This window comes from Ascidiella aspersa, chromosome 2 (assembly GCF_963924565.1).
Source record: "Ascidiella aspersa chromosome 2, kaAscAspe10.2, whole genome shotgun sequence".
Classification (NCBI taxonomy): Eukaryota; Metazoa; Chordata; class Ascidiacea; order Phlebobranchia; family Ascidiidae; genus Ascidiella; species Ascidiella aspersa.
The window spans coordinates 1,895,395-1,922,108 of record NC_139448.1 but is presented as its reverse complement, the minus strand read 5'-3'; the positions used below and the strand labels follow the sequence as shown (position 1 = coordinate 1,922,108).

Here is a 26,714-nt window from a genome sequence, read left to right as displayed (position 1 = left end):
TCTTTGTTCATGCCCCATAACAAAAATCTTGGGTTTACGCGTGTAAGATGTTTATGTTAAACTTGAGTCATTGAAATAATTTGCGGTGGGAGTTTGTAGTTTTTCGCAAATAACTTCTTTATTATCCAAATTAGCCAAAAAAATTATTATGAAGGGTTTTTGAGTTCAGATGATTGGTACAACGCTTCCAAGTGAGCTATTTGAAGTAAGAGAGGTCTTCATCGATTTTCCGAAAACAAAGGCATTTCAAAAGATAGGGATCTGGCATCGCAATTAGGACGCGACACAAAACAAAATACACCGAGTTGTATTGTTAGCAAGGCGAGTGACATTTAGGGAATATTTCCAAGCTTATTTTGCCGGACAATAACCGTCTTTGCATTGTGGAGGTTTTTGGTTTTGCCAATTAGAGCCCTTCAAAGTAAGATTTGAATGACAACCTTACATTAGTAGCATCTGCTGATGTCAGGTTCATCTGGATATTTCTTCCTAACATTTCAATGAATTTTTAAAGAATCCATTCAACTAGAATATAATTAGGACAAAATTAATATGTGCATTTCAGCCATTTTTTCGATTCAAAATCGAGTTTTCTTCTTTGAACATCAAATTCGAGGATAGGCCGAATTAGGTTTCAGAACATAAAATCAAATTGCGGCCTGATTTGAAACTCAATATGTTTACACTTATCACTTTGTTCAATTTTACTTAGCTTTAAGGTTTTCTACGGATGTTAAAATCTTGGCCAACAACATTTTAAATATTTCATCGCATCCTGTGTAGAGAGAATACCACACTTTACGCAAATTTCCGCAAAACGCTAACATCCAATAACCTCAGCATAATTAAGTTACAACAAGCAGAACTTAATCGGAATCAGCGCTCAAACTTCACGTGTTTGTGACTAGAAAAAGTGTTAATTTATGCCGCGTTGTAAGAGCATTAATGTCGCCACAAACGAATTTTTAAGTGTTCTGGAGAAATTGGTAAACCTTATTTGGTTAGGGTGATAACATGTGAGGTAATATTTAGACAAAATACTACACTATACAACTTTATATATATATATATAAATATCATGGTGATAGCTGGGCAAACAGAAAATGTGTATGAAGTGTAGAAAGTATTTGCATTTATAAGTAGTTTGATATTGGTTAGGGATTTTTTACTTATTACAATTAAAAAAGCGAAAAGAAAAAAGTTACAAAAAAGTCAATAATAACTTTAGGTATTTTTTCACTAAATTAGCGAAAACATCATTTTGCATTCATCAGCGAATCACAAACTTCGTCTTTTTTCGCGAAATAATCGTCACTCATCTGCTTTAACATAGCGCCCGGGGGCTCGATATTGTTACGTCATAGTAGGGCGCAGTGGCAGCAAGTTTATCGCGACACAATTCATAATTGATGAGCTCGTAATGCGAGCGATGAGTAAACTGCTCGATGAAAACACGACGAGGCTGCAATGGTCTAGACTCGAACACAAACAAAATTTTACCTTAACTAGGTTAAACTACAAGCTCGTGTGTTTGGTTCAAACAATAAAAACGCCCTATTTAAAAACGCGTATTTCGGCGACTTCTATTTGAATGCATCCAAACCGGGTTTCAGTTTCGGTTTGATTGAAACAAAACTCCACCTTCCCATGGTTAAACACATGTGTTAGGTTTAGCCAATAAAAAGGCTCAATTTCGCGATCCGCATGTACCGGTGTTTCTCAAGCAGTGGGTCGCCGAATAACAATGTGTCGCAGTTTGATTAGGTTGGGTCGCCGCCTGCAGTAGTTTTATATGGATATGATAATTCAAATTGGTTCGGAGCAAAATTTCCTCAAAATTTGAGGAAGTTGCAAACAATACGGAAAAATGACAGAAACTCTTGTTTAAAGAAAAGAAGTAATTTTTCTAAAAAGCGTGAAAATATACCAAATGATATTGTATATTTTCTTAGAATTTCTGGTGGCCTAAATGCCCCATTCTCGAGCCAAAAACTTTACAAAAAAACAATTTCCTGCACAAGTTTTCAACTTTGTTGTAGCTTTTCACTTGATCCGCTTTTGGAAATGAAGATATTTCTCCTGGTATGAAATTGCAACATTTTAGCGATACCGATAGCAGCAAAGTAACGGCTAAAAATTCATGTTTAAGTTTTGATAAGTGCTGTTTTATTTTCTAAGAACAGTGAACATTTTACGATACAGCTACGTAGAAAAAACTAGAACGATTTTCAAAACAATCAAGAAAGGCGCAACATTAGAAGTTAAAAGACGATAACAAAGGTGATTACGAGTGAAAAAACGTGAACTTAGACTTGATTATTATGAAAAGCGCTGAAAAATTTGACAAACTAGAAACTAAAACACATAAGAAGTCTGTACTTTAATAGCAGGGCTGCGGAGTTAAAAATAACCGCGGAGACTCCAGGTTAAAAACGAACCCTAGTCTGATTTCCCGATTCTGACTCAGACCAAATACAGCCTGTATTTCCCCCCTACACGTAACTGAAGTAAGGTGATATTCAGCAATCCACTTACAGGGGTTACATATAATTTATCCACCTATATCACATAGTTGGAAAATATTCCACTTTACAGATTAAAGTTTGCTGCCTTTACAGTTTTTAAATTTGGAACTGCGCATACGTCCGACTCGGGACTCGGGTAGTTTTACGTGGACTTATTCGAGACAAACCAACTCCACAGCACTCGTTTTTGGTAAGAGATAACACAGTGGAAAAAGCAAAAGCGTGGAATAAAAATCAAGCTATAACTGTGAGCAACGATTTTGCAAATATTTAAAAAATTAAATATAATATTGCTTGGCATAGTTAACCAATGAGATGATCTTACGGAATTTTTTTAATTTAATTTCCAACGTTTTAGTTTCCTTGGCCTATAGTTTAAAGATTTTTTCGAGCGGTCACACGATGTGTCTCTGCCTCTGTTCAAATTACTTCCATCACTGGCTTAAAGCAAAGCAGCTCATTCTTAATATATCGCTTCAGAAACAGGGAATACTCTGTGACCTAATCGTTAAGGTTTACACTGGACGCGTTTAGGATTTAACGGAAAACGTCAACATCTAAAGCGTAAAAACGCTTTCGGTTGCGGAAAAGTTGAAACAGTTCAACTTTGACGCTTTCGGTTAGGAGCGAGGAAATTTGCCGTTAACGCTGGCAACGCTTTATGTGTGAACCAATCTTAAAATGTTATTTAATAATAGAACAACGATCGCAACTTCGTTTTGGGCTTGAACATAAATCGATTGCTATAGTTTTGAATTAAACGAAGCTTCTACAAAGGATTGATAAATGTGCGCGATAAAAATGCAATGGATTGTAGAAGAGGTGAAATTTACAAAAGGCACTAAATCTTTGCAAAAAAATCTTCGGGTGATTTATAAGCAAGCAAGCAACAAACTAAGTGAGAGGAACGACAGTAACAATAGTAGTATCCACATGAACGCATTTCTACGAACAGCACTTGAAAATATATTCTAGACTTTGAGGTTTTTACTAGTGGTGAAAGTTTTTCTTTCCAGATTTTTTACCAGGTTATAATCTCGAGTGTATTTAACTAGATTTTAGTTGCATTTTCTGCACTACATCGATAAATAACCTCAGCTATCTTAAGGTTAACTTTTTAATCGTCCTGTTATTACGTGACTTTGTGATATCGTGCAGTATCTTTTTAATTGGGCCACATTTTTAAGTCAAACCGTGGGTCACATGTCTAAGAACAACAATGTAACTGCAGTGAATTGGAAAACTCTTGGTTAAGGGTCATCAAACTTGTTTCATAAAATAACTGTAAGGAATGGTAATCGCAGCCCGGATTTAATATTTTGTTTTAAACTTATTTAACTTGACTATTATTAGACGAAAGGATCAAACATAAAAAATACTAAAATATATTTTAAGGTTTATAGAATTGTGCCTTAGTTGAAAGTTTCTTCAAAATTTAGCTCAACTTTGCATGATACAAACATTGCCGTTTTTACTATTTTTAACCGTGTTACGGGAAATATCTCCCGGGGCGGAATTATTAATTTGGGGCCGTAATTTCGTGAACCCTGCTCTAGGTCTGTAGGAAGAAGTGGAAATATGAAAAGCGTCCTCAGTAGAAGCGGGTGTCCTTATTGGTAACTGTCCAACATACAGCAAATGCTTATTATTACGGAATGATAAACAACTTACTTTCAAACAGGATAAAAAATTCGAAAAGGTTACTCATGGTTTGAGAGAAATATACTTAGAAGGAAAATAAAGCCAGTTTTGATTTTCTAATGCACAATCATTTTGCTTTTTCGATGCCCAACATAAGGCAACTACTTAATATTAGGAAATGATAGCAATTTGACTTTCAAACAGGATAAAAAAATAACTTTTAAAACAAGATAAATGTTTTTTTATTAAAAATAAAGCCAGTTTTGATTTTCTAGTACAAAATCAAATTGTTTTTTCAATTTTTTTGCCCCCTGGGAATAAATGTTTCGTCGTCTTGCAAAAAAATTCAGTAGTTTTTCTCTAAAAGTGCCCAGGTCGTTTATTTTTGCCCGCTCTCCCTAGGGAGGTGCTTATTTACACGCGTTTTAAACACAAAAACCGACATGACTTGCCACGACTGACTGCTATTGCCACATGCGAGTGAAATCATAACTAATTAATGCCATCCGGTGTTTTGCCTAAAGGCTCCGGCGTTCAGTGGTTTACCACCAAACCACCAAAGCACAACTAATGCCGCTCAGCAGTTTACTAATGGCTTTATGTAATCTGGATTTTTTTGGGGGGAGGGGCAGTCAGGTTAAAACTGCAGTTCGGATTTATAGCACGAAAAAAGTGAAAAAAATAGATGAGAAATTACGTGGCTCAAAAGTAGAAATCGTCACTTTAAAGTGGAGCTAAAGTAAAGGGTTCTTTGTTATTTGCGATTTTAGACAATCGATTCGAACAGCAAGCCTCTAAACCAGAGCAGAGTAACGTAAAGAGATATTTGACAGCTTAAGGTTTGCCAAATTCTTGACAGAAAACATTTCGGGAAATATCTCTCTGTTATCGATTGTGAAGTTATATGGAAGAAAGGTAATGAGAGTTAAAAGGCCTTTGTTAACCAACATATTGACATTTATAATATCGAGCGTTTTGCAGAAGGTTGGAGTCTTTACCTGGATTGCGTCTAAGTGGAAAATGATAAGAAATGATGTATTTGGAATTCCATTTGATTTTGAATTGGTGCATAAACTAAAACTAATTTTGCGCGACATTTACCGAATGGATGAAGCGTCTTACATTTGTCTAAATTTAGCAATTATATTAAACAATATGTTGTTTAAAAAAATATTTTTTTATCTAATACAAAAAACGTAAGCAAAATATAGACGCTCCCTTTTTTCCCTAATAAAGTTCCACTCGACTGCAGCGTGAATCTACCCAGCACTCATCCTCTTTTCTCAGCAGCTTGAAGGTCACGAGTAGCTCTTCAAGGTCGTTGTTCCACTACTGCTGACGTCATATGACCTTCGCCCGGTCAAGGTCGGGGGCGCACGACGTTGTGACGTCAACAATTGATTTTGTCGCGTCACAGAAGAGGTGAATCCCCGAGAAAATCTGGACGAAAAGGAAAATTGAATGAGATGGAAAATAAGTTTCTGGGGTGCGACAAAGTTAGGGGGTGTATCTGCATGACGTCACTATTTTGTATAAATTTGCATTTTCTTTGGAGTAACACAGTTGAAGTTGGAAACTGTTTTTCCTCTTGTGCTAGGATGCTAAGCATGATTTGGGTGGCTCAGCACAAAATGGCCCAAAGTAGTTGATGGTTGTGGAACTACCAAATCAGACTCCGCCTAAAAATATAAAGTCGAGCCAGGCCCGGTGCTGTACATTAGCCTTATATCCACCTATACACGTAACTAAAGTAAGTTGACATTCAGCAATCCGCTTATGAGGAGTGTCATATATTTCACTCGCCCAAAACGTGGTTGGAAAATATTCCGTCCTATGTTATTATCCCAGTTTCACAATTTACAGTTTGCGACCCTATCGATTTCGCACTTGGTACTGCGCATGCGCACGTCGGACTTGGGACTCGGGAATTCTTATTCTGTCCCGAGTCTGGCTTTTATTGCATGGTAAATATATTAATCGTGTCGGTTGTACAATTCGTCTACATAAAAAATGTAAGTTTTAGCGACACTGCACCGACCCGGATTTATCGAAGCGTCATGTTTGCCTTTTTCTTATTTTTCTCGTGCCATTTTATCGCCAGTTCTAGTGTGTTGTTTTTTAATCCGGCGCACCTGGAATAAGGTGTGAAAAAAAGACATTGCTGAATTGCATTTAAAAAAGGGTCAAAAGAAACCGCTTTTGTGGTCGTTTAATCAGGCCAGAGATGTGGACTGACGTAAACACAAAATAAAAAGAGCGCGCCTAATTACGTTGGAAGCGCACCGCGCACAAATCAATGGACGCAATAAAGCGTTCAGTGTAGCGTGCCTAATGCACAAGTCGTTGCTTGTGATCGGAAAGATTAAAAGGGGCGATGTTTCAGGTAATTTACTGTGAAGTGTGACAATGTGGGATCGATTCTAGTGCTTGTTAAATATCCAAATATCCCAACTAGCGCCTGTCTTTGTTATTTTGTGTCCCCGCAACAAATAAATATAGGCTTTACCTTTTTCTAAAGCGTAAAAACTGTCAATTTTTTTAAGACAGGGACAAATAAACGTTTTTTTTTTGGTAAATTAAACTATAAATTCTGTTATTTCTAGCAATATGTGATTCTTATCATTATGCCGAATAAGTGACGAAAAAAATCTTGGCGTTACAAGTTATTTTAAAAGATTTAGACTTTACTTAATTCCCCTAAAGGTATCACGAATTGTTTCATCGAAATAACCAAATAAATCGAATTAAATCCATCTAACGATTTGTAATATACAGCAAATGATACTTTCTTTTATATTCCAACAAACAGACTTAACTTTTCTGACAGCTATTTAATCACGATAAAAAGTAGAAGTGTTTTTTTTAAATCGACTGTATTATGCAAACAGGTTGTATGTTATGTCATGCTATGTCAGCCCAATGGTGTCTGTGTGATGTGATGAATAGCCGGAACATATTTGCTGTCTACATTCCACACTTTGTACAAGAGGCACGTTTTATCGCTGAATCACCGAACCGCTTTGTGTGCTGCTTCTTCGGTGAATTGAAACGTGAGCAAATATTTCGCCATGTTTACGCAACTTATCACGAGCTTTTAACGAGCGCGGTAAAACTACAAGAAAGTGGTTGTGGAACAAATAATGGCTGGAGGTTGTAGTTAGACGTGGAATGAATTTAAGTAATTTTGTTTATGTCTCGAAACATTCCTCAGTGATTTATTGCAACGGATCGTCCAGAATTGTTCTATTGTCGGATGTTTACATACGGGGGTTAGGGGGGTACATTGCCCCCCCAAGTACGTCACAGTAGCTCCTTCTGTTTGTTAAATTGGCGCAAAGATGCGACGATAGCCAGTTTAAAGTTTGTTCTCGATTTTTTTCCATACACGATCTTTCGATGACGAAAGCCGAAAGTTGGCGGTTTGCTTTCTGTGACGTCACAACGCCACGCCAGACATAACAAAGAGACGCGCGGGAAAGAAAAATAAATCGAGATTTTTTTCGAAAAATGCGTACGACTTTTTTGTACCGAGAAACTTGCGAAGAAGGGTCGATGTAAATTCGAGGCACACGAAAGGTGAAGCCATGATTTACTGGTGCATGACGTCATGTTTATGACGTCAAGACGTCATCTTTTTAGGTAAAATAAAAGTAAATTGTTTTCGCGTTAAACTTACAAAATTTCCCGAAACACGTTTTTTCTGCTGCTATTATGAATTGATTCATTTTGCAAAGTTGTTGTTGTTTTTCGGCCGGGATTTTGTTGTTGCTCGTGTTACAGATAATCGCGGAAAACGTGAATCGTTGGTGCGATTATTTCCACACTTCAAACCTGACGTGATATCACCGGTGCTACAGTCATGCAATTTAGAGTCATCTTACAGTGGTTTAAATTGCTCAGAACAAAAAAAACAGCGAATTCTATGAATTCCCGGCTAATTTGTTTGGCGATTTCATTAAAGTTGCGGAACAAAGTTGAAATCACCAGAGTTCTGGGTAAATTAACTAAAAAATGTCGGTTTCTTCGTTTTATTCTTCGCTACGAGAAGTTATTCATCACAGAAAGACAAATCATAAATGAAATTATATGAAAATTATGTGAGTTTATCGTGGTTATTTTATCGGAAAAAGCAAACAAAATTGGTTCAAAACCAAAATTTGGAAGCAAATAACTGTCATACTTTTAATATTATCTATTGTGTTGACACTTTAAATTATTTTTACCATGTCAAAATAATTATTTGAAACATTTAATAAACGCTATCCAGTGTATGGGCGTTGATATTTATTTTATGCTATCAACCCCCAGTCACATTGATCCTAACTAGTAAACAGCTATCAAAATTTAGATAACTTAAAAGGAAAGTGTTGTAAATAATGTGAAAGATTTTATTTTAATTGAATTTTTTTTTAGTAAAAGTTTTGTTTTACGCAAACCCGACCTGACGGCGAGAAGTTTGCAAAACAAGAAAACGCCGAGCGAATTATCTCAAGCAAGATGACATAAACATTTGTTTGGTTCTGATGAATAACGAGGCTCGGCCTGCTAAAAAAAAAAAAAAAAAAAAAGATTGGACTTGGGCAGCAAATGACTTGGGATGGGACTTGAACTTGTTCTTTTTTTAAAAGACTTTTCACTTGGACTTCATTTTTTTTAAATAACTTTGAAATGCCTTGTTTACAAGACTGCTATTAACTATAAACTTAACACAGGGGTAGAACCACTGCGCTAGAGGAAATAATGAAAACAAAAACGCGAGAGTAAAACATGGAAACAACCAAAGGGGTTTGTAAAGCCAAAAGTTTCGCCAGGCAAATTAGTTCAGGCAGGACATAAGCATTTGTTTGGTACTGAATGAACAGCATGTGTTGACATGAGGCACGATTTCGCTGCCATTTGAGGTTATTTACATGGAACATTCGCATGGGTGAGCACACCGCACCCCTTGGGTTAATCCCCTTGAATGGGGCGCCAGTAATTACCCCCAAATGACGTGAAGGGCTTGCGTGTGGAAGATGACTTGTGCAATCTCAAATTTACGCCTAGAATATTTGGTATCTATGGGGACTTAATGGAGACTTTTTTATTTTTTATATCAAAATAAAAAACTGAAATGCTACAAAAAAAGCAAAACGATTTCCTGAGTTTTTCTGAAGCTACTTGATTAAAAATTAAAAAATGAAACCCTCAAATGTGATTAAAATTTAAAAATATATAAACGATTTCGGTGCTAGAGCTACTTGGTGTTTTGATGGAGATGTTATTGTTAAGGAGTGCGAATTCTGGCCTAACTACGTCTCAATAAACAGACTAAATAATATAAACTACCAATCAGAGGTAACTTACAAGGTTTAAACATTTAGAAAGGTATAAATTATTTACGAAAATAATTCTAAATTAAATAATTCAGACTTCTTTTTCGTGGTTTTGATACATCCACGTCTTCAACTCCTTGCTTAAATTATTTTAGGAAATTCAAATGAACAAATAAAAAAGTCGTTTTATTATGGAAGGGTTTTATTTTGGTGTTTTTCAACTAAGCGCGTAAACCAACCGTTTACGCCTGTTTTTAAGAAACACGAAAACACAAAAAACGCACAAGTAACTAAATACGGAAAAAAAGAGAAAAGCGTAGAAAAAAATCGCACATCATTATTGATAAGACTCGATAAACAAGACATAAAAGGTGCGGGTTGTAAGGGTCCACCTGCCTACGTGACAATAATAACCTTGTTGTTGTTTATAAGGCGATGACTAAACTAACGATCGATTGCCATTGGACGAGCGCTGGACCAATCAGAATTCGCGGCTGTGGCACGTGACCTGAGGTCGATTTTAAACGACGCAGGTGAGCGAACGTCATAAAGGGTCGAACAAGGGGCTTTGTTTCGCTATTGTAAGCAAATAAGGCAAGTCCCTACGTCACTGGAATTGGACAATAAACAAAAAACGCGCGCGTTCTAGGGGGGAGGCCCGCTATTGCGAGAAAAGGGGATCAGATCGCAGAGCACACAGGTTTATTTACAAGCACTGACGTTGTAAGTCTGTCGCATTTGACGTTGGAATAACAACAACGAAAAAAAATTAATGTTTATTGCACGATGCCGCCCCGCCCATAGTTACCGGAAAGAAATGGTTGAAATCTCCGCGTTAAAAATCTTAAACAGAATGTTAGTACTTTTCTTCCAAACATTTCTGTTTTCAATAATAAATTTTTCCAATCCGGAATTTTTTTTCTCCAAATTATAGATAGTTTAAATAGTGTACAACAAAAGACCGAATCAGAAATACATTTTTTCCAAAAATCATAGCTAGTTTAACAGGTTGGACGAAAATGTCTTTCTAAATCGGTCTTGTTTTTTGTTGTACACTGAATATAAAGGGCATTCTAGTTTGGCGGGAGAAAGCCCAACAATTGTGCCAACAGTCCTAAATATAAAGACCATTGTTGTGCATTTATTCTTTGTTTCATCTAGAATCTAAATCCACTGTGACGTCAAACACACAGCGTAAATTTCGACTTTAAAATAAACCTGGGGAGGTAAAAACGGTTGAAAACATTTCTAGGAAGTGGCATTCTAAATATGAAGAATATATGGAGCCAAACATGTTCTGTTGATAACAGACACGCACAAGACAAGGGGTTATTTAAAAAATACACATTTACACAATGTTGCAAAAAACTTCTTGTAAATATTTAATATGTTGGTAACTAATAAGATTTAGGAATGTTTCAAAAGGAGTCGATTTTACCTCGAATTTTGTTTTACAAAACATTTATTTGGTAATTGAAGGTGAACAGTGATTTAAGTCAACTTTATTTAGGCTATATGCTGAAGTAATTAGTTGCCCAAAACAAATGTTCTACATGAGGGTCTATACCGCTCTATTTCCCCAGTTCACCACACTTTATCAACTGCAACCCCCTTAAAAAAATTGTAAATGATTTGTCGAGAACTCAATACAATTCGTCTTTATATAGTGCCACCTGATTACTTTATTTTTAGTGGGTATCGTAAATTTCAAACATCTAAAACTTACATAGTATACGTACTATTTTTTGTACATCTTGTATTATTTTAACTGAGATAACACAGTATAAAATTTCGCCATACAAGCGATTAATGTTTATCACACGAGCAAACATATTATCAGTTAATTGACTTAATAACAAGCTCACCTTCGTGGAATATCCTCAAGTGAGATGGGCGCCGTGTTGCGAGGTGCGGTCAGTGAAGCGGCGGAACTTCGCGTCGGTTCGCCCATCTTCGCGCCACTGTTGTGAGTTCGCGCGTCATTAGCGAACTGATAGACGATAAGCAGGCAGTCCTTGCATAGACGAGCGATGCGTCGGCAACATTCAAGCTCTGTACAACTCACAGAGTCCGTACTTTTGCTGAAGATCGTCTCCCAAGAGTTGCTGGGCGAAAAATAATAGCTTGTTTAATTTCTGGAAATAAAATAAAATATAAAACTCGTTTTTGGAGTGGGTTTTTTCAGGGACGTCGCGCAATTATTCCGGGTTGTACCTAAACTAAATTGCGATAATTAAAATCTTAGTTAGGCTATTATTATCCCCAGCATAGGAATTCATTAATTGCTGCAAAACTACAGCGATGATTTTCTGAAACAAATAAATGAATAATTAGGAACAGGTGAAAATATGTTTTTTTGGTTCGCGTGGAGCATGGTCTGCATGCAATTTTTACAAATGACGTCATTAAACAAGTCGACTTGAAAAATCTACTGTTTTCGGACGAACAAATGTTAAACTAAAATTAAGTCTAAATTCATTTAAGGAGAAGACGCCAAAGCTTAATTTTTAATTAAACTATTTTCTTCTAAAAATTTAAGACTTTTAATTAGGCCTTCATGGACCCCCTAAAGCCAGTCTACGTACCCCCAAGGACCTACCGACCCCCATTCCCCTGTACTATAACAATTAAACGTGAAAACTGAAAATCTTTTTAAACGAACTTTATTCATTTTCGAGGACTGAGTTAAATACAGTTTAATATACTTTTTATCCCCAAAAGCTCACGGACCCAGTTTAAGAACCCCTGTCCCAAGCATAGTACTTGATCCATAATTTAACCTCAGTTCTTCCAACAAAAGGTTGTTCTTACCTTGACGTTGTGAAGCAGTTCCACAACCCCTGACCATGACTCCAGTGCATCCTGTTGAAGAGTCGGTTGAAGAGGCGCATCAGATGCAGGGATTCAACATCCGGACTTCTCCACACGCGCTCCATCACTGATCGCACGTTGCCTCGAACAATGTCGATCACCTGGAGATGAATAATAAGAAGAAGATAATAATGACAAAAAAAAGTGATTCAAAAGATGGCGAAAAGCTAATGATAATGATCATAGAAGGGGACAATGGTGAAAATTATAAAAAAAATGAGTAGAAAGAGAAAAATTATAAGTATGATGCAAATAAAATAGGATTAAGCACTACAGCCCAACATGCTGTGATAAAAGTAAGTCGGGACAGCGTTTAGGTAAAATTAACTTTTGCGAGTACGCCTTACCGGTAAAAATGCATTTTTGTCACCAAGTTGCCTTTTTTATCAGGTCATCCCGCCATCTACTTAAATATATTTAAAATAAGATTCCAGTTAAATATTTATGCACTACATCGAACTATAACCCCAGGTTTACTAAGGTCATTTGTTTTAGTCCTGTTATGATTTGACTTGGTGGCGTAATTTGTAAAAAAGTCAAATATTATACTTTTAAACCGGATAACAAGTTATTGAGCGATTTCTTATAAGGATAGATCAGTACTAAATAATAAACAAGAAAACAACAAAGTTATTTATCTCCTTTTTTTTTCTTATTGTGATTTTACTTTGTGTCTTGTTGGCTTTGTGTCTTGTTGGCTTTGTGTGTCAGTCCCTGACGAAGGCTTGCCGGATAGTAAGCCGAAACGTTGGTAGAAAATAATATATATTGCCAGAGGAACCTGTTTTAAATATACTATGCCTGGCAGCAACAGCATATTTAAAGTTATTCGAAATACATTTGCTGTTTAAGCTTTTGTAATTTGCACCGATTAAGATAAAAAAGGATAATAAATGGCCAAACCCCACAACTTGTCAAACGCAAATATAGAAAGATAATTAATGGGAGGCTGTCCAACTCCAATACTTGGCTAAATAAGATAAATGTTTATTTGTTGCTACAATGCGAACAAATAAGGGTTAACTGACAAACACAAAAGTAGATACAAATATTACAAGGAACAGATAACAGATTGGCATACAACACTTTTTGGTGCCTGGAAATAAATCTTGCGAGTTCAGAAAGTAAGTAAATTTGTTTGTTTTATGTAAATGGTATATAATGTTTTCGTAGTATAATATCAGAAAATGCTTTTTGCCAAATTTACCGATATCGATATATCGGAAGAAGCTGAATATCGGTGCACCGGTATATTGATCTATCCCTAGAACACACATCAATATAAACAAGTTTTTTTAAATATATTGAAAGAATTTGTTGTCATAGCGAATTAACCGTATGATTGTCTTTCTTTTCTGATCTTGCTCTTTTATTGTCGGAAAGATTACTTTTAATAGACATTCAAACTAAAAGAATAGAAATGCGTTTACGCTTGGTATAACGCAATTTATTATGTTGTTATTCAATTTATGATCAGGGCAGTAAAATCTCCGAACAAGTGCTTCAAAATTGTTTTTTCGTGACCTTAAAAAAATTTGTTGTTTTGATTTCTGGTGTCGTATGAACATGAATAGGTGTGATTCAGACCGGAACCCAGGTTTCAAATTATTTCGCCCAATAAGGTTTGGAAGTGGGGCGTCGTTATTAAGCTATGACAACATAAATAAAGTCGATATAAAAGTGCGCAAAAACACGTGGTACCGTCGTGGCTCAAGGTCACACGCGGGCCAAGGTCATTAGTTGGTAAGCAATAGCGCGACAAAAACACATTTGCAGTTTTCTATTTCAGGAGAACTTTTGCTGACGCTAACAACGAATAGAACACGAGATATGGAGAAAATAAAGCTGTGATAATGCTTGAAAACATTTATAGCATTTTTTTAAGTAAATAGACTTGGTGCGTAGGAAAGTATGTTGTCAACAGTTTGGTAAAAAAATAAAAAAAATAACTGTTTGCATTGGAATGGTTTGATCACAGATTACACATTGTATATATCTATGTTTCTGTTGCTGTTCCCATTGGTTAACGAATTTGGGCAATTTTAAACCTGTTTTAGTGATTATTTATAAACCAGCTAAAACTTTTTTAAATATTTTGAGATCGGTTTAACTGTTAAAAGAACTACAGACAAAAGCAAACAACAAAGTTGAAAAAAATAAAAATAGTTTGATCAAAAAGTTATATTAAAACCCAATTTTCATTTGCAGGGGGCTTGGAACATATTTAGCACGACGAAACTGCAAAGAATAAAAAATAAATATTTGTCATGAATTTTTTTGTCGTAAGACTCCCACCTGATTGTCAAAAACAAAGTTTAAAGAAAATAAAGTTTTGACCCGTAATGTACAAATAAAAGGTGTTTTTTTTGTTAAAGCTCGCCCAAACATTCCCATGAATGCAAAAAAATAAAGTTTAAAAATTGTTTCTATTTCAAGAATAATTCATCTCACGAATGCAACAAAAACAACAACCTGAAAACAAAAATTACGAAACAGTTGACAACAGGGGTAAAATAACCCCGCGTACCTTCTTGTGCATCGAGCGAGGGGTGAGTCATTGTTAGCGACGTCACGATTCGCACCCCCACTTAAAAGTGACGTCACACATTGTTGTGGGTCAAGGGTTAAGCCCTTAATCGAGCCGATCGCTTGCGTTAAACGAGGAAGGGAGGTTAGAAGGCTTCCCTAATCGATAAATAAGCGGCGAGGCGAGATATCGCGTTTTGCGCCGAGAAAAAATCACCTAGTTGGTCTGGCGCAGCAGCTGCCAATTTAAATCGCTGCGGTTACTTTTTTGTATGTTTTTGTATTCTTATAAAGTTTACGTTACAATTTAACTCGCTGTGGTGATTTGTTTCTCATTTTTACAAATATGTTGGTTTTCTTGTATTATCCTCAGGTTTCCGTTACAATTTAGCTGGTTGAGGTGATTTATTTTTTAAGTTGGTATATTCTTGTATTCTCTCTAGGTTTGCGCGGTAATTTAGATTTCTGAAGTAATTTTTTCCATTTTTACGAAAATATTGCTATCCCTGTATTCTCCTTATACTTACAAATGCTAAACCTTAGAAACAACTGTACATGTTTATTCAAATGTTAGTTATAAATGTCGTTAACATTGAACAAAACTTATTTCCCAATCAGCATTGCAGCAAATAAAGCAGTTTTATGCAAAATTTGCCTTTTTAATATCAATAAAATTTACAATTTATAAACATATATAAGAATTACGTCAGAATTGAAATGCACCATGCTTATTTTAATATTAAATGCAATCAAACAAAATAAATTTTCTTTGGAGAAAAAAATCTTACAAACATAGGGTTAAAAAAACACTCACTCCTCTATTACCGGTAAAACGCAACATTTGTGAAAATAGCGACACGTCTTGGGTTAATTTAACAGAAGGGTGCGCCTGTACCTCCGCATACTTTCGTGGGATGACTGGTGTGACAATATTGTCGGGTTTGAACATCAAGGTATAATGGAATGCTTGGTTATTTTAAGGATTAAGTGTGATTGAGGCTTTTTTAAAGGTCGGGTCAGGTTAAAATTACGATAGCAAAATTTTTAACGGCCAAAACTATCTGCAAGCATTTTTATTTGTTATTATGAGCTTAACTGACTGTATTTATCCTTTTAAAGGTATGACTTTTTCTAAGGTTTTTTTTAAAATAGCTTTGCAAGGTTGAATATTTTATTTTCTAAAAGTTGAAAGTTTATTTAAACAATTTTAAAACACCAACGGAAACTACTAAGAATTTAAAATTATTAAAAAATGTCTCTTTCTATATTGAATGCAAGTATTACTACATTGACCAAACTAAGGTATTGAATCATGAACTCTTTTCATCGAATTGCTTCTTGCGTTTTTATTGAGAAAAGCGTAAAAGTCGGCAGGAGAAAACCTATCTCGAGCAGTTATTGGCAACAGCGTAATCTAGCGATGATGCAGCTGAGATATGAGACTAACGAGAATCGAATAAGATCTGCGCGTGAAAGTTATTCTCGGCAAAGTGGCGGTCTGCCTGTATACAGCGCCTGAAGTCAAAACGAAGGCCAAGAAAGTTGCGCTCAAATAAAAACGTAAATTGAAACAGGGCGTTGAATGCGACGCTTTGCTATTTTCAACTGAAACGATATTTTGGTAAATCCGTATCTAAAATGATTATTGGAGTCACGAAGAAGATTGATCGATGTTGTGCTACAGTGAAAACCTATTGCTTTCTTTAAGTGAAAATTGAAACATGGGTGTTTTGCGAGAGACCATTTTTTGCTCTTTTTAAATAAAGTTATAAATTTTTTTTAAGTTATAGGCAAAGATCTTTCCAATTTTAAATGTCAACATTTTATTTGTAATTTTCATAAAAAGATCGTCAATTAACAACTTATTTTTATCAGAACATAATCTGTTTATACCTTGTTTAAGGGAAAGTATTGCAATTCATAAAACATAAAAAATGCAAAACTATGTAAAAATAAAACCATTTATATTGATTTCGCATTTAAGAACTGAAAACAAAAAAAATGGTTTTATTGTTCGTTTTGTGAATCTTATAAAAGCAAAAATGCCCCCAAAACAACTCTCATCTAAGAGTGCGCAATCAGTTTGACGCAGGACTCCGTAACCACTTTTCTATATTTTGAAAATGTAACGAGTATCATTTTCGTGAAATAAAGTCAAAAATCAACGTCACACTGGGAACCCGAACTTAATCCAACAGGCCAGGTAACTCGGCAGAAGTTAGTTTGGGTATACAAAGAAACTGCTAACAAAATCACCCTTATTAACCCAACACAGCACCAATTCGATCCATTAAACTCAGGTCTAATATTCAAGGAGAAATTCCAGTTTTGCTGATGTACAGAAAAAACGCTCAGCAAGGCAAGAAAAAACGCGCCGCTGCCAAAAAAGGCGATAAAAACACACGACTAAGGCATTTTGACAGTGATGGATTGCACATTGGGACGCTACGGATATTCTGCGGGCTTTCGGGTCTCCAAACCCGGCCGATGTGCGGTCAATCGATCGGGGTCGTGACCGGCATATGGCCCGAAGGTCGCGATTCGATTACAGCGTGGCATTATTGTCTTTGACGCGATCCAATTTGAGCCCTGAGCTGCTTGGATCTGATAACGTCAATGCTTGGCTCGCTTGCGTGTTGTGAGATATTGAGTAAATCTCGAATCGCGTTTTTTATCGCTTGATGCGACCGACGCCATTTTTCTTTTGAATCCAGGCGTTTTCGCTTTTTTACTTTTGTTTGAAATTACGATTCTTTAAGTTGTTTGTTGTGTTTGTAAACAAGAGAAAAACGTCCCTAACATTATCAGCATGCAGAAATTATACAAATGGAATAATATGTTTTAGTTTGTGAAGAAGTTTTACACGAAATTGATTGTAATTTCCCAATATTTAAGCGACTTGGTCGTAACAAAATTTTGCACAGAAAAACGGAAATTGAAAATAAAATATACGTTATCACCTTTTTCCGCTTGACTGCGTCGAGCTTGACAAACCAGTAAGTTGCAACTCTTGGTTTGTGGAACTTCCAGTCTTCCATTATCTGCAACAAAACATTAAACGTTGGAATGCGAGGAATACAAACAAACACTTGTCCGTTGATTTGAAGTTAATAGAGGAGCGCGTGTATTAGAGCTAATCACACAAGAAATGTTGCAAATAATATCAGGCGCTTTTGTAAACACCTGTCTCTAAAGCAGTGGTTCTTAACACACTTTTGGCGTCAACATCCCTGCTAAGTAATACATCAATATTGATTAATTTCAATAAAAATATCCAAGCTATAATATTCGATAAAATCGACATTTCATTTCGTAATTTACATGCCATCATCTCTTTGATAAGTTTATTAAAATTACTAAAAAAACGAATATTGTGTTCCAAAGAATATTGATTAACCCTTTAAAAGTAGATAAAGTGATATACTAATAAGGAATAACACAATATTATTAGTAAAGTGCCAATAACACAAGATTTGTCTATAATTTTAATGTTGTTTATTCAATAATTACTTGAAGCACACTTCATCTAGGGTTAATCAATGTCAATTTGTGCTAATAACACAAGATGTGTAAACGTTCTTGTAATCACCCTGTCCTTAAAGCATGGATTCTTAACATTTTTGGTGTCAACTCAATACCCATGTTAAGCACTAAATCGATATAACCCTTTCAAAAAATGATAAAGTGGTATAATATAAGCAAAAAATTATAAAGAACACTAAAATTAGGCACGTCCGATAATATCGGATCGGGGCCGATACCCGATGCCAAGTGGTAGTATCGGTATTCGTCCGATACTAGGGTGGTATCGGTACTCGTCCGATACAAAATAAATATCCCTTGGAGGCAATTACTCACAAGTTGAACACCATTTTCCTAAAGTCAGCATTAATAAAATAATCCTGCTTTGATGTCGAGTTTAAAATTCAGCCTTCCAGTCAATAATAAGCATAAATAAATAATCATCAAGTCCATTATAAAAGGTTCTAATGCAATACTAAGGCCAAACGCTATTTACGTCATAACGCGACCCGCAAATCAGGGTATGACGTCACTATACGTCACGTAAAATCGAGGGACGCCTCAGTAGAAACCGCTAGAGTGTAAAATCCTTTCTAAACGGTTGAATTATTGATATGGAGTGGCGTGATGTTATATTAATGGATTATTAAACGGCTTTACGTGTTGTGATTTGATCGCAGCAACAACAACATCTTACGTAGATTGAAGAACTTGGTAAAAACACGTTTGTTTACCTGAAGTCTGGTGCGTACATGTGTTGAAAAATCAAGACAGCCCTTCAATAATAATTTTAAATAAAATCAGGAAAAATTGGAAAGGTACTTAATGCACCTTTTACGTCGCGGAAAATTTCCATAAAATTCGATTTAAACTGACTTTTTCCTTTTTACTGCATACGATTCAATAATTACTTTTTACGTGGAAAGTTTGGGTCGAACGTGTTTTGAAAAAAAAACAAAGCAGTCTTTGAATCAATAATTTTTAATAAAACCTGGAAAATAAACTGTTTTAAGCGCGTTAATATGTCGCAGCAAATTTCTTCAAAATTCGCTTAAAAAATCACTTTTCTTTTAGCTTGCATACAGTTTGTACTTCTTACGTTATAAATTTAAAATGGAGCCAATGTTTAATCGTAAAGACGGTTAAAAAACTATGTAAAGTGGGCATTGATGGCGAAATTAAGGGGAGAAACTCATGGCACAGAAATCGCATTCTGGATCAGCGATAATAATCGCAAAATGTGTATTTCAAGGAGTTTGTTGTGGTTAAAGGGGTTTTATAAATGGATAAGGGGCATTTGAGCCAACTGCTTTCTCCTTTTAATTTTATGCACGTAAGCACGAATTTAACTGCAATAAGATAAGGCAAAAAAATATATTTTGAGGAGAATATCGCGTTAGGTTTGAACGATTGCTAAGGCCAATTAACGGATTAAAAGCTTGCAATTTTTGTGTGAAAATTACCTATATGGAAGCATTTCTTTCATGTTTTTGGGTTTAAGAAAAGTAACATTTTGAAAAATGAGAATTTCACCACCCACAAAACCTGCTAGATAATAAAAAAAAACTTTTACACATTTAAAACCATTCTGTAAATCAACAAAAACGTTGTCAACTATTGGTTCATTTCCTTTGATTGACAGTCAAGTTCGTTTAATTATTTATTAAAATTATTGTTTCCGTAAAATTGCCGCATTAGGCTTCAAAGTTTCCCAAGCTCTTCCGTACGTTGAATGTCCCGTAATATCGGTGCCGGTTCGATTACTAATTGTTATGGGAATTTAACCATAATTTATGAACTAACGCAGCGGGTTTCACCTCATGAAATTTCGAATGTAGCCAAACCTTTTTATGCAAAGTGAATAATGGCTGAATAGATTGTTTAACAAGCTTTTGTATGTTGCAAATTTAAAAAGGTTGCTCATTAGACATTTTTCACTGCATGAGTTGAACGACCATCTCAGACGTCAATCATATGCAGCTCACGGATAAATATGAGCGCTCACGAACGTATCACGAAAGTCACTCACGGCGTCCATGAGCTTATCGGCCTCGTCATCAGCTTTTCCCGGGAACTTTATCCGCGTGCGCTCCAGCGCCTCCAGTGTCCGCTTTGTGTTCATTTCGTCGCGGTCTCGCGGGGAAATCCCCTCAAACGAGAACATGTCGTCGCTAAGGGAGATAAACGCGGTGTTGCCATGACGACGGAGCGGGGTGCGACCTCCTGTGGCGGTGGTCAGCTCGGTGCGCCCCTGGTGGTGGAGGGGGAAGGGGGAGACTTCGGTCGGATCTCGGGTTAAGCTAAAAATAATGGAAAAATAAAGTCTCTTCAAAAATTACAAAAAAAAAATTAAGTGAAAAAATTGAAAAAAACAGGTTATAAATGAGGCAAACTGGTGGTTGGAAGTTTTAAGGGGAATTTTTTTTAGTAAGGTATAAATTTAAATTTTGAGTTCTAAAAATTAAAAAAAAAACTTACAGTTTTTCATAGACTTTTCAATATATAAATCAGTTCAAAAACATTCCAAGACTTGATTCAAATCCTTTTAAAGATTCAAATGCTTTATGTAAAGCATGTGTTATCTTCAAAACGTTAAAGAAAAACAAATTTCAAGCAAAAACTCACTTTTGAACCGACAAGGATCGCTTCTTTAAATCTCCAGCCTTCTGTTGTCTGATTGGTCGGCGCCCGTCACGTGACTGAATCCTCCTGCGCTGATTGGTCGATGTTGGTCGATCCAGGGCCGGTGCTCGTCCGCTTCTGGAGGGGGTTCGTACTGGGGGGGTCAGGTTAACCCTCTGACGACCACTACCGTAGCGGGCCTGGGGAGGGTTAAAGGTCAACCAGAGGTCACAGGTGTTTTGTTATTACTTGAATATTTTCAAAAATAGGTGAGAAATGCTAAAAAGGAATTACCTTAAAAACAGAATTTACAGTCTTGTATAAATATCTCTTTATCCAATAAATAAAGCTGTTTTTCATTTTAACTTTAATATATATATTTTTTTTTGATTAAGTAAAAATAAAGCTAAAAAAACAAAACGCGCGGTGTGTAATAGATCTCTTGATATTTTGTGAAACAAAAAAAATGCACAAAGGAATAGACTTTGCTGAATTTTATGTAAGATTTTATTCTAGCAATTTTAACACTTTATTAGTCAATTATTACGATCACCATAATCTCATTCAGGGAACTATAAAGAACGCAATATGGCAATTAACTGTAAATTATTTAAAAAGTTTGACTAGGTTCATCCTAAAACACCAAACCAAGCAGAGAAAACAAAAAAAAATCGACTGAAACAAAGTACAACCCGATGACAAATTTCCAACCCACTTCTTTTTAAGGTTGCAAGTTTAATAAGGATGGTGAACAGTTCTTTTTAACCTTCCGGTTAGCATTTAAAAATTCTCATTCAGGTATTAATTCCTTAGTGTAAAATCAGAACCAGTTCGTTTGCTAAATTGCATATTTTTTTGCAAAACACTGATTGGAAAATGTTGTTTAAATAGCTCACATCCTAAAAGCCCAGCTAAATAATGTTTTTGATCTGTACAGATTCCACAAAGGTCTGAACCAATATCATCGTACATTGCCAGTTCACGCACAAACGACCAGACATTTTCAGCTCGTACATTTTAAGCTCCTATATCGAATTAAAACGCTCCATGTAACGGACGCAGTGCTTAATCGAGGTAGCCGTAAACCCTGAGGTTTCAGACAGCTGGAAATTCGATTTCACATCGAAATGAATCTGACACAATGCAATTTCAATCGCCTTCAAAACGTATTTATTTTAATTGGCCGACAATGTGGGATGGCAAGTCGCCCTAAGGACACTAGAAGGCCTTAATTAGTAAACGACGCCGACGTTTTGGATTCCTGGTCGGTTTCAGAGCGCATCAAGCCAATCTAAAGGTCAAGAAACGTTATTCAACCTTTAATAACCGAAAGAAACGGCTGTAAGCGATAATTAGCGCAATCAATGTAACTGGGTTGTAATTCAATGGAGCGTTTTTAAAATGGAAAATATTTAAAAAAAAACGTCAAAACTTAATTTACCAACGCTGGATGGTCAACATGACATTTTCACGTCAAGTCAACTTAAAAATCAAAAAACGTCATTTAACCTAAGATAACCGAAAAAAACGGCGTCGGTATGTTAGGTTGAGTAACGTTTCTCTACCTTGCCGATTTTAGGTTGCCTTGGCGCGGTCTGGATCCGACCTGAGCGCCAATTAGCACAATTGATGTAGCTATTTATAAATCAGGGGAGTGCAACCGATGACCCGCCAATGCCTGTTAAGTGGCCTGCTAAACTTTATTATTTGAATTTCGGCAGTTTTAGTGATTTCATTGCGCGTGTGGTTTAAACGAACGTAATAAGTATATATTGTTGATTTAAAAAGTTGGGTTTCATGAGTTAACTTTAAAAAACGCTATTACAAACGGTTATATAAAAGGCATGTTTTTTCACACAAACGAACCAGGAAAGCAGCTTTTTCAGCTTCAGGAGACGACTTTATTCCCTTGCTTCGGGTTCGACGTTCTTCGTCCTGCGAAAAGTGGGTAGGTGCAATCACAACACAATATTTTAACGAAGCTATGTAACGTTAGATCATAGACTTGCATTTCGTGGTTCATGGTTAGGATTAAACTGCACGTATAGAAACATAGAAAATAATGATTTAAGTTTTGTGTAAATAAATTATTTCTGTTATGTCAAATAGTTTAATGCTTATGGCCATTTGTGAAAAGGAAGCTTACTCAATAACGATGGTTTAGTTAAGTGATCTTTGTATATTACCGTATTTGTACTTTGACCTGATGAAGCAGGTTGTGCAAAAAGCTTGTCGAGAATCAAATACAATTTGTCTTTATACAGTGCCACCTGATTCCTTTATTTAAGTGAATAACCTTTTTACTGGCAAAGTTATCAGAAATTTATCGTGCAAGTCCTAGGTCCAATTCTCCCCTCTCCGCCTAAAAAATCAATTTGGAAACCTAATCTACTAATCCGAGAATCTAACTCAATGTCCAAATTGACACAAAAGAATCTCTGCTTTACTTATCTAAGGCCATTGCTCTTATTTGTAAAAAGCTAAAGCATCGTTGACTGAAATTTATAGGTATCTAGCGCCACCTGACGGACCAGTTATTCGGCGACGGAAAAAAAATGCGGAGTAGTACTAAGACATGGCTTAAAAATTTGAATATTTGAATTCATTTCTGCTAATGTCTTCTAAAAAGTCTACTGAATAGAATTGGGTCACTGAACCTTCGCAGTAATACTTAAGTATTTCGATCGTGCCAAAAAAGGTTCAGAAATTAAAGGACTAGATATAACGTCATACTAATGAAACGCTATGTTATAAACATCCTCTAGTCCTATTTTCGTACCTCGGAAGATTCACGATCCTCATCATCATCAGATGAAGAGGATGAAGACGATTCTCCGTACTCCCTCCTGGATTTTGATCTTGATGGAGGAGGAGTGATCACAGGCATGCTGGAGAGAGCTTTCGGTTGAGGAGGACGGATTCCTTCTTCAGCCTCGCATTGCTCGATCAGATCCAGGAGTTCATCCTCCTGAAGATGCACAATGGGAGCGAAAAGATAAATCTACTTCTGAAGCCTATTTCAAAAATGATTTTAGCTGTAGTAAGATTATCAAAGCCCATACGGGAGTTAAAAGCATTTTGAACTATTATAATAAATCTTTTATTTTCGACATCAAAAATCGAAATGATGTTGTAAACGAATAAAGAGTTATTCGAAACGTTCAAAATTTTACCTATTTCTGTATGGGATTTGGTATTCTCATTACGTCTTACTACAGCCTCCAACCATAATGCCCCAACGTTCCCAACAGTGTTATCAATAAGAAATGAGAAATTTAATATACTTTTAGTATAGGAACATTTCAACGCTGAGTTAGAAACATGTTATCTGGTGAGTTTTAGCATAGAAGGTTTAAGCTAAATGTTCTTCAAAAGCAAAGATTTTCAACTGGATTTTGGGTAACCAAGGACTTAAGTCTGGCGCCAGGATAAAATAGTTGAGATTCTTGTGTATTGTGAATTTTGAGCAGTAAAAGTGAAGTAATTTTGTCCTGAAGAAACACCAAGGCGACGATCAAAAGAAAGGCAACATTTTCAAGTTTGTTTCAAAAAATTAAGATCAGTGTTACTTCCAACAAATTTTCTGAAGGTAGTAGATCATAGCCACCTTAATGTGAAGCAAATCATAATAACTCTGATAAACTATAAGTTTTACTTGTCAACTTACCCGCTGGAGGCGGTAGTGGTCGATTATATTCTTCTGGAAAGGGGCAGATCGTGACTGAAGAAAAAGCTGGAACGCGTCGCTGAGAAGGTCCGTGTATCTGAAATAAAAAAATAAAACCAGTAACAAACTAATAACATACTTAAACTTAATTGCAACCACAATAACTCGGTATTAGTGGGGATGTGAATAAATACATTAAAAATACAAGGTAATATTATTTTAACTTCAAACTAGACCAAACCAATTTAAAGTCAAACGATTTAAGGGAATAAAGGAAAAATTACAGATTTCGTGAAAACGAGCCAAGGGTTTTGTAGAAATATAATTAACGTGTTCAGCTTAACAATTATTAAAACGCATTCGACAATATTTCGACTGTACTTTATCGTCAAGGCCTAAAATAAATATTTTTGAAGTAGAAACAAACTTAATGGCTGTCTACTACAAACGTTTAGTACAAATGGAGACAACAGAAGAGCTATATCAATATTTTTTTTTTTTTTAAGCATTTATAGTTTTCAACCCACAACCTACTGAAAGTCACCCACTTTAAGACACTGTTGTTCAGCGTATTTTCACGGCGACCCAATTACCAAGCGTAAGTATAACATTGAAGCTTTAGCGACCAAAATATTTCTACTGAACTTTTTGTAAGTCAACAAAACGAACATCGGCATAAATAAGTTCGAATTTGATAATATGAGCCACGTCTTTATTTTGCTTACACAATTTTCCTAAATTTTGGACAAATTTTGAACCAACCTCAATTAAATCTAACCATGTGAATTACTGCAGTCGGCTTCCCATAGAGCAGTGGTTCTTAAACTTTTTAAAAAAAATTACGCAACGGTCCCCCAACAATATTTTTAATTGCTCACGGTCCCCTTAAAAATATACAGAAATAAACACAAAATAACACGTTGTTTTTTATGGTATCAATGGGACGGGTGCACTTGCTTCTTTGCTATCAGCTCGGCTAACCTCTAACGAATCACTTTATTTGAGTGAAGTAATCACGAACTGTTTTTCACCCGACAACTTATTTTAGTCATAAGCACATTTGCTTGTTTGTAGAAAACCTACACCCTTGGAGAGTACCTACTGGTGGTGAGCAACAGCCAAGGAACATCAAACTTTACTTTTAATGTCACTAATAAATCTGCTCCGACGACCGCAAGCTCCCAAACTACAGAGCCTGGCACTGCCACCAACAGTGCCAACCAAAACATGCTTTATTACATTGGAGCCGGAGTGTCGGCTTTTGTTGTTGCTTTATTGGCATCTGTCCTGGCAGCCTACAGTGGCAGCGCAGCAAGCTGTAAAAACGTAATTCTCACTAGCACAACGCAACACTATGACGTCACAATGCACAATACTACTTAAAGTGTGCAATAACGTGAATAAACAACTAATCAGCTTGGTTTGGAAAAGTTTTATTGCCCGAAAAATTATCTTCTTCAGGAGAGTGGTGTTGATTTTTTTGTTAGTTGCTTCGCGGTCCCAGAAAATTGTCTCGCGGACCCCAAAAGGACCGCGGACCCCAGTTTGAGAACCACTGCCATAGAGACTAAGAAGCACCATTAGGGAAATAAATAAATAAAATAAATATTGTGCATTTCGTAAGATCGGGCCAAGCGTGTTGTACAAATTTACTTAATCTAAAGAGCAGAGACCTCGAATTTATCACAAAAAACAAGCGCATTCCAATGAAAATAGCGTAGAATGTTCCAAGAATAACCTCGACTCACTTTTTCATCTGTGTCTTATCGAGACAGGGGAATACCCTGACGTAACCACCACTGTTGGCGTCCTCATGTTCTTCTCTCAATGTTTCCTTACGAACCCAACCCAACTTCTCGATCTGTCGGGAAACAGTAGTGTTAAATCAGCATTTTAAACTGAGGCAAAAAATTATAAATTAGGAAAAAGTGTAGCACTGATTACTAGAGTCTAGAAAGAGACATGGAATTAGAATTATTTTAACCTACAGGCAACAAGTATAAATTAGAATTAATAGGGCATTAA

General features: G+C 36.0%; 1 protein-coding gene across 1 annotated transcript in view; it reads right to left on the bottom strand.

Moving 5' to 3' along the window:
* Positions 1–5,456: 5,456 nt before the first annotated feature.
* The window catches only part of LOC146163087 (tubulin polyglutamylase TTLL7-like), a 32,705-nt gene continuing 11,447 nt past the window's right edge, over positions 5,457–26,714 (bottom strand). Inside the window, exons 11-20 of the mRNA XM_083381710.1 lie at positions 26,438–26,550; positions 24,690–24,786; positions 23,802–23,990; positions 22,889–22,957; positions 21,026–21,222; positions 20,430–20,700; positions 17,839–17,919; positions 12,293–12,453; positions 11,347–11,586; positions 5,457–5,606 (exon numbers count right to left, since the gene is read on the bottom strand). Of these exons, the coding sequence (XP_083237836.1) occupies positions 5,465–5,606; positions 11,347–11,586; positions 12,293–12,453; positions 17,839–17,919; positions 20,430–20,700; positions 21,026–21,222; positions 22,889–22,957; positions 23,802–23,990; positions 24,690–24,786; positions 26,438–26,550 (1,560 nt within the window). The 3' untranslated portion in view covers positions 5,457–5,464. The remainder of the gene's footprint in view (positions 5,607–11,346; positions 11,587–12,292; positions 12,454–17,838; positions 17,920–20,429; positions 20,701–21,025; positions 21,223–22,888; positions 22,958–23,801; positions 23,991–24,689; positions 24,787–26,437; positions 26,551–26,714) is intronic.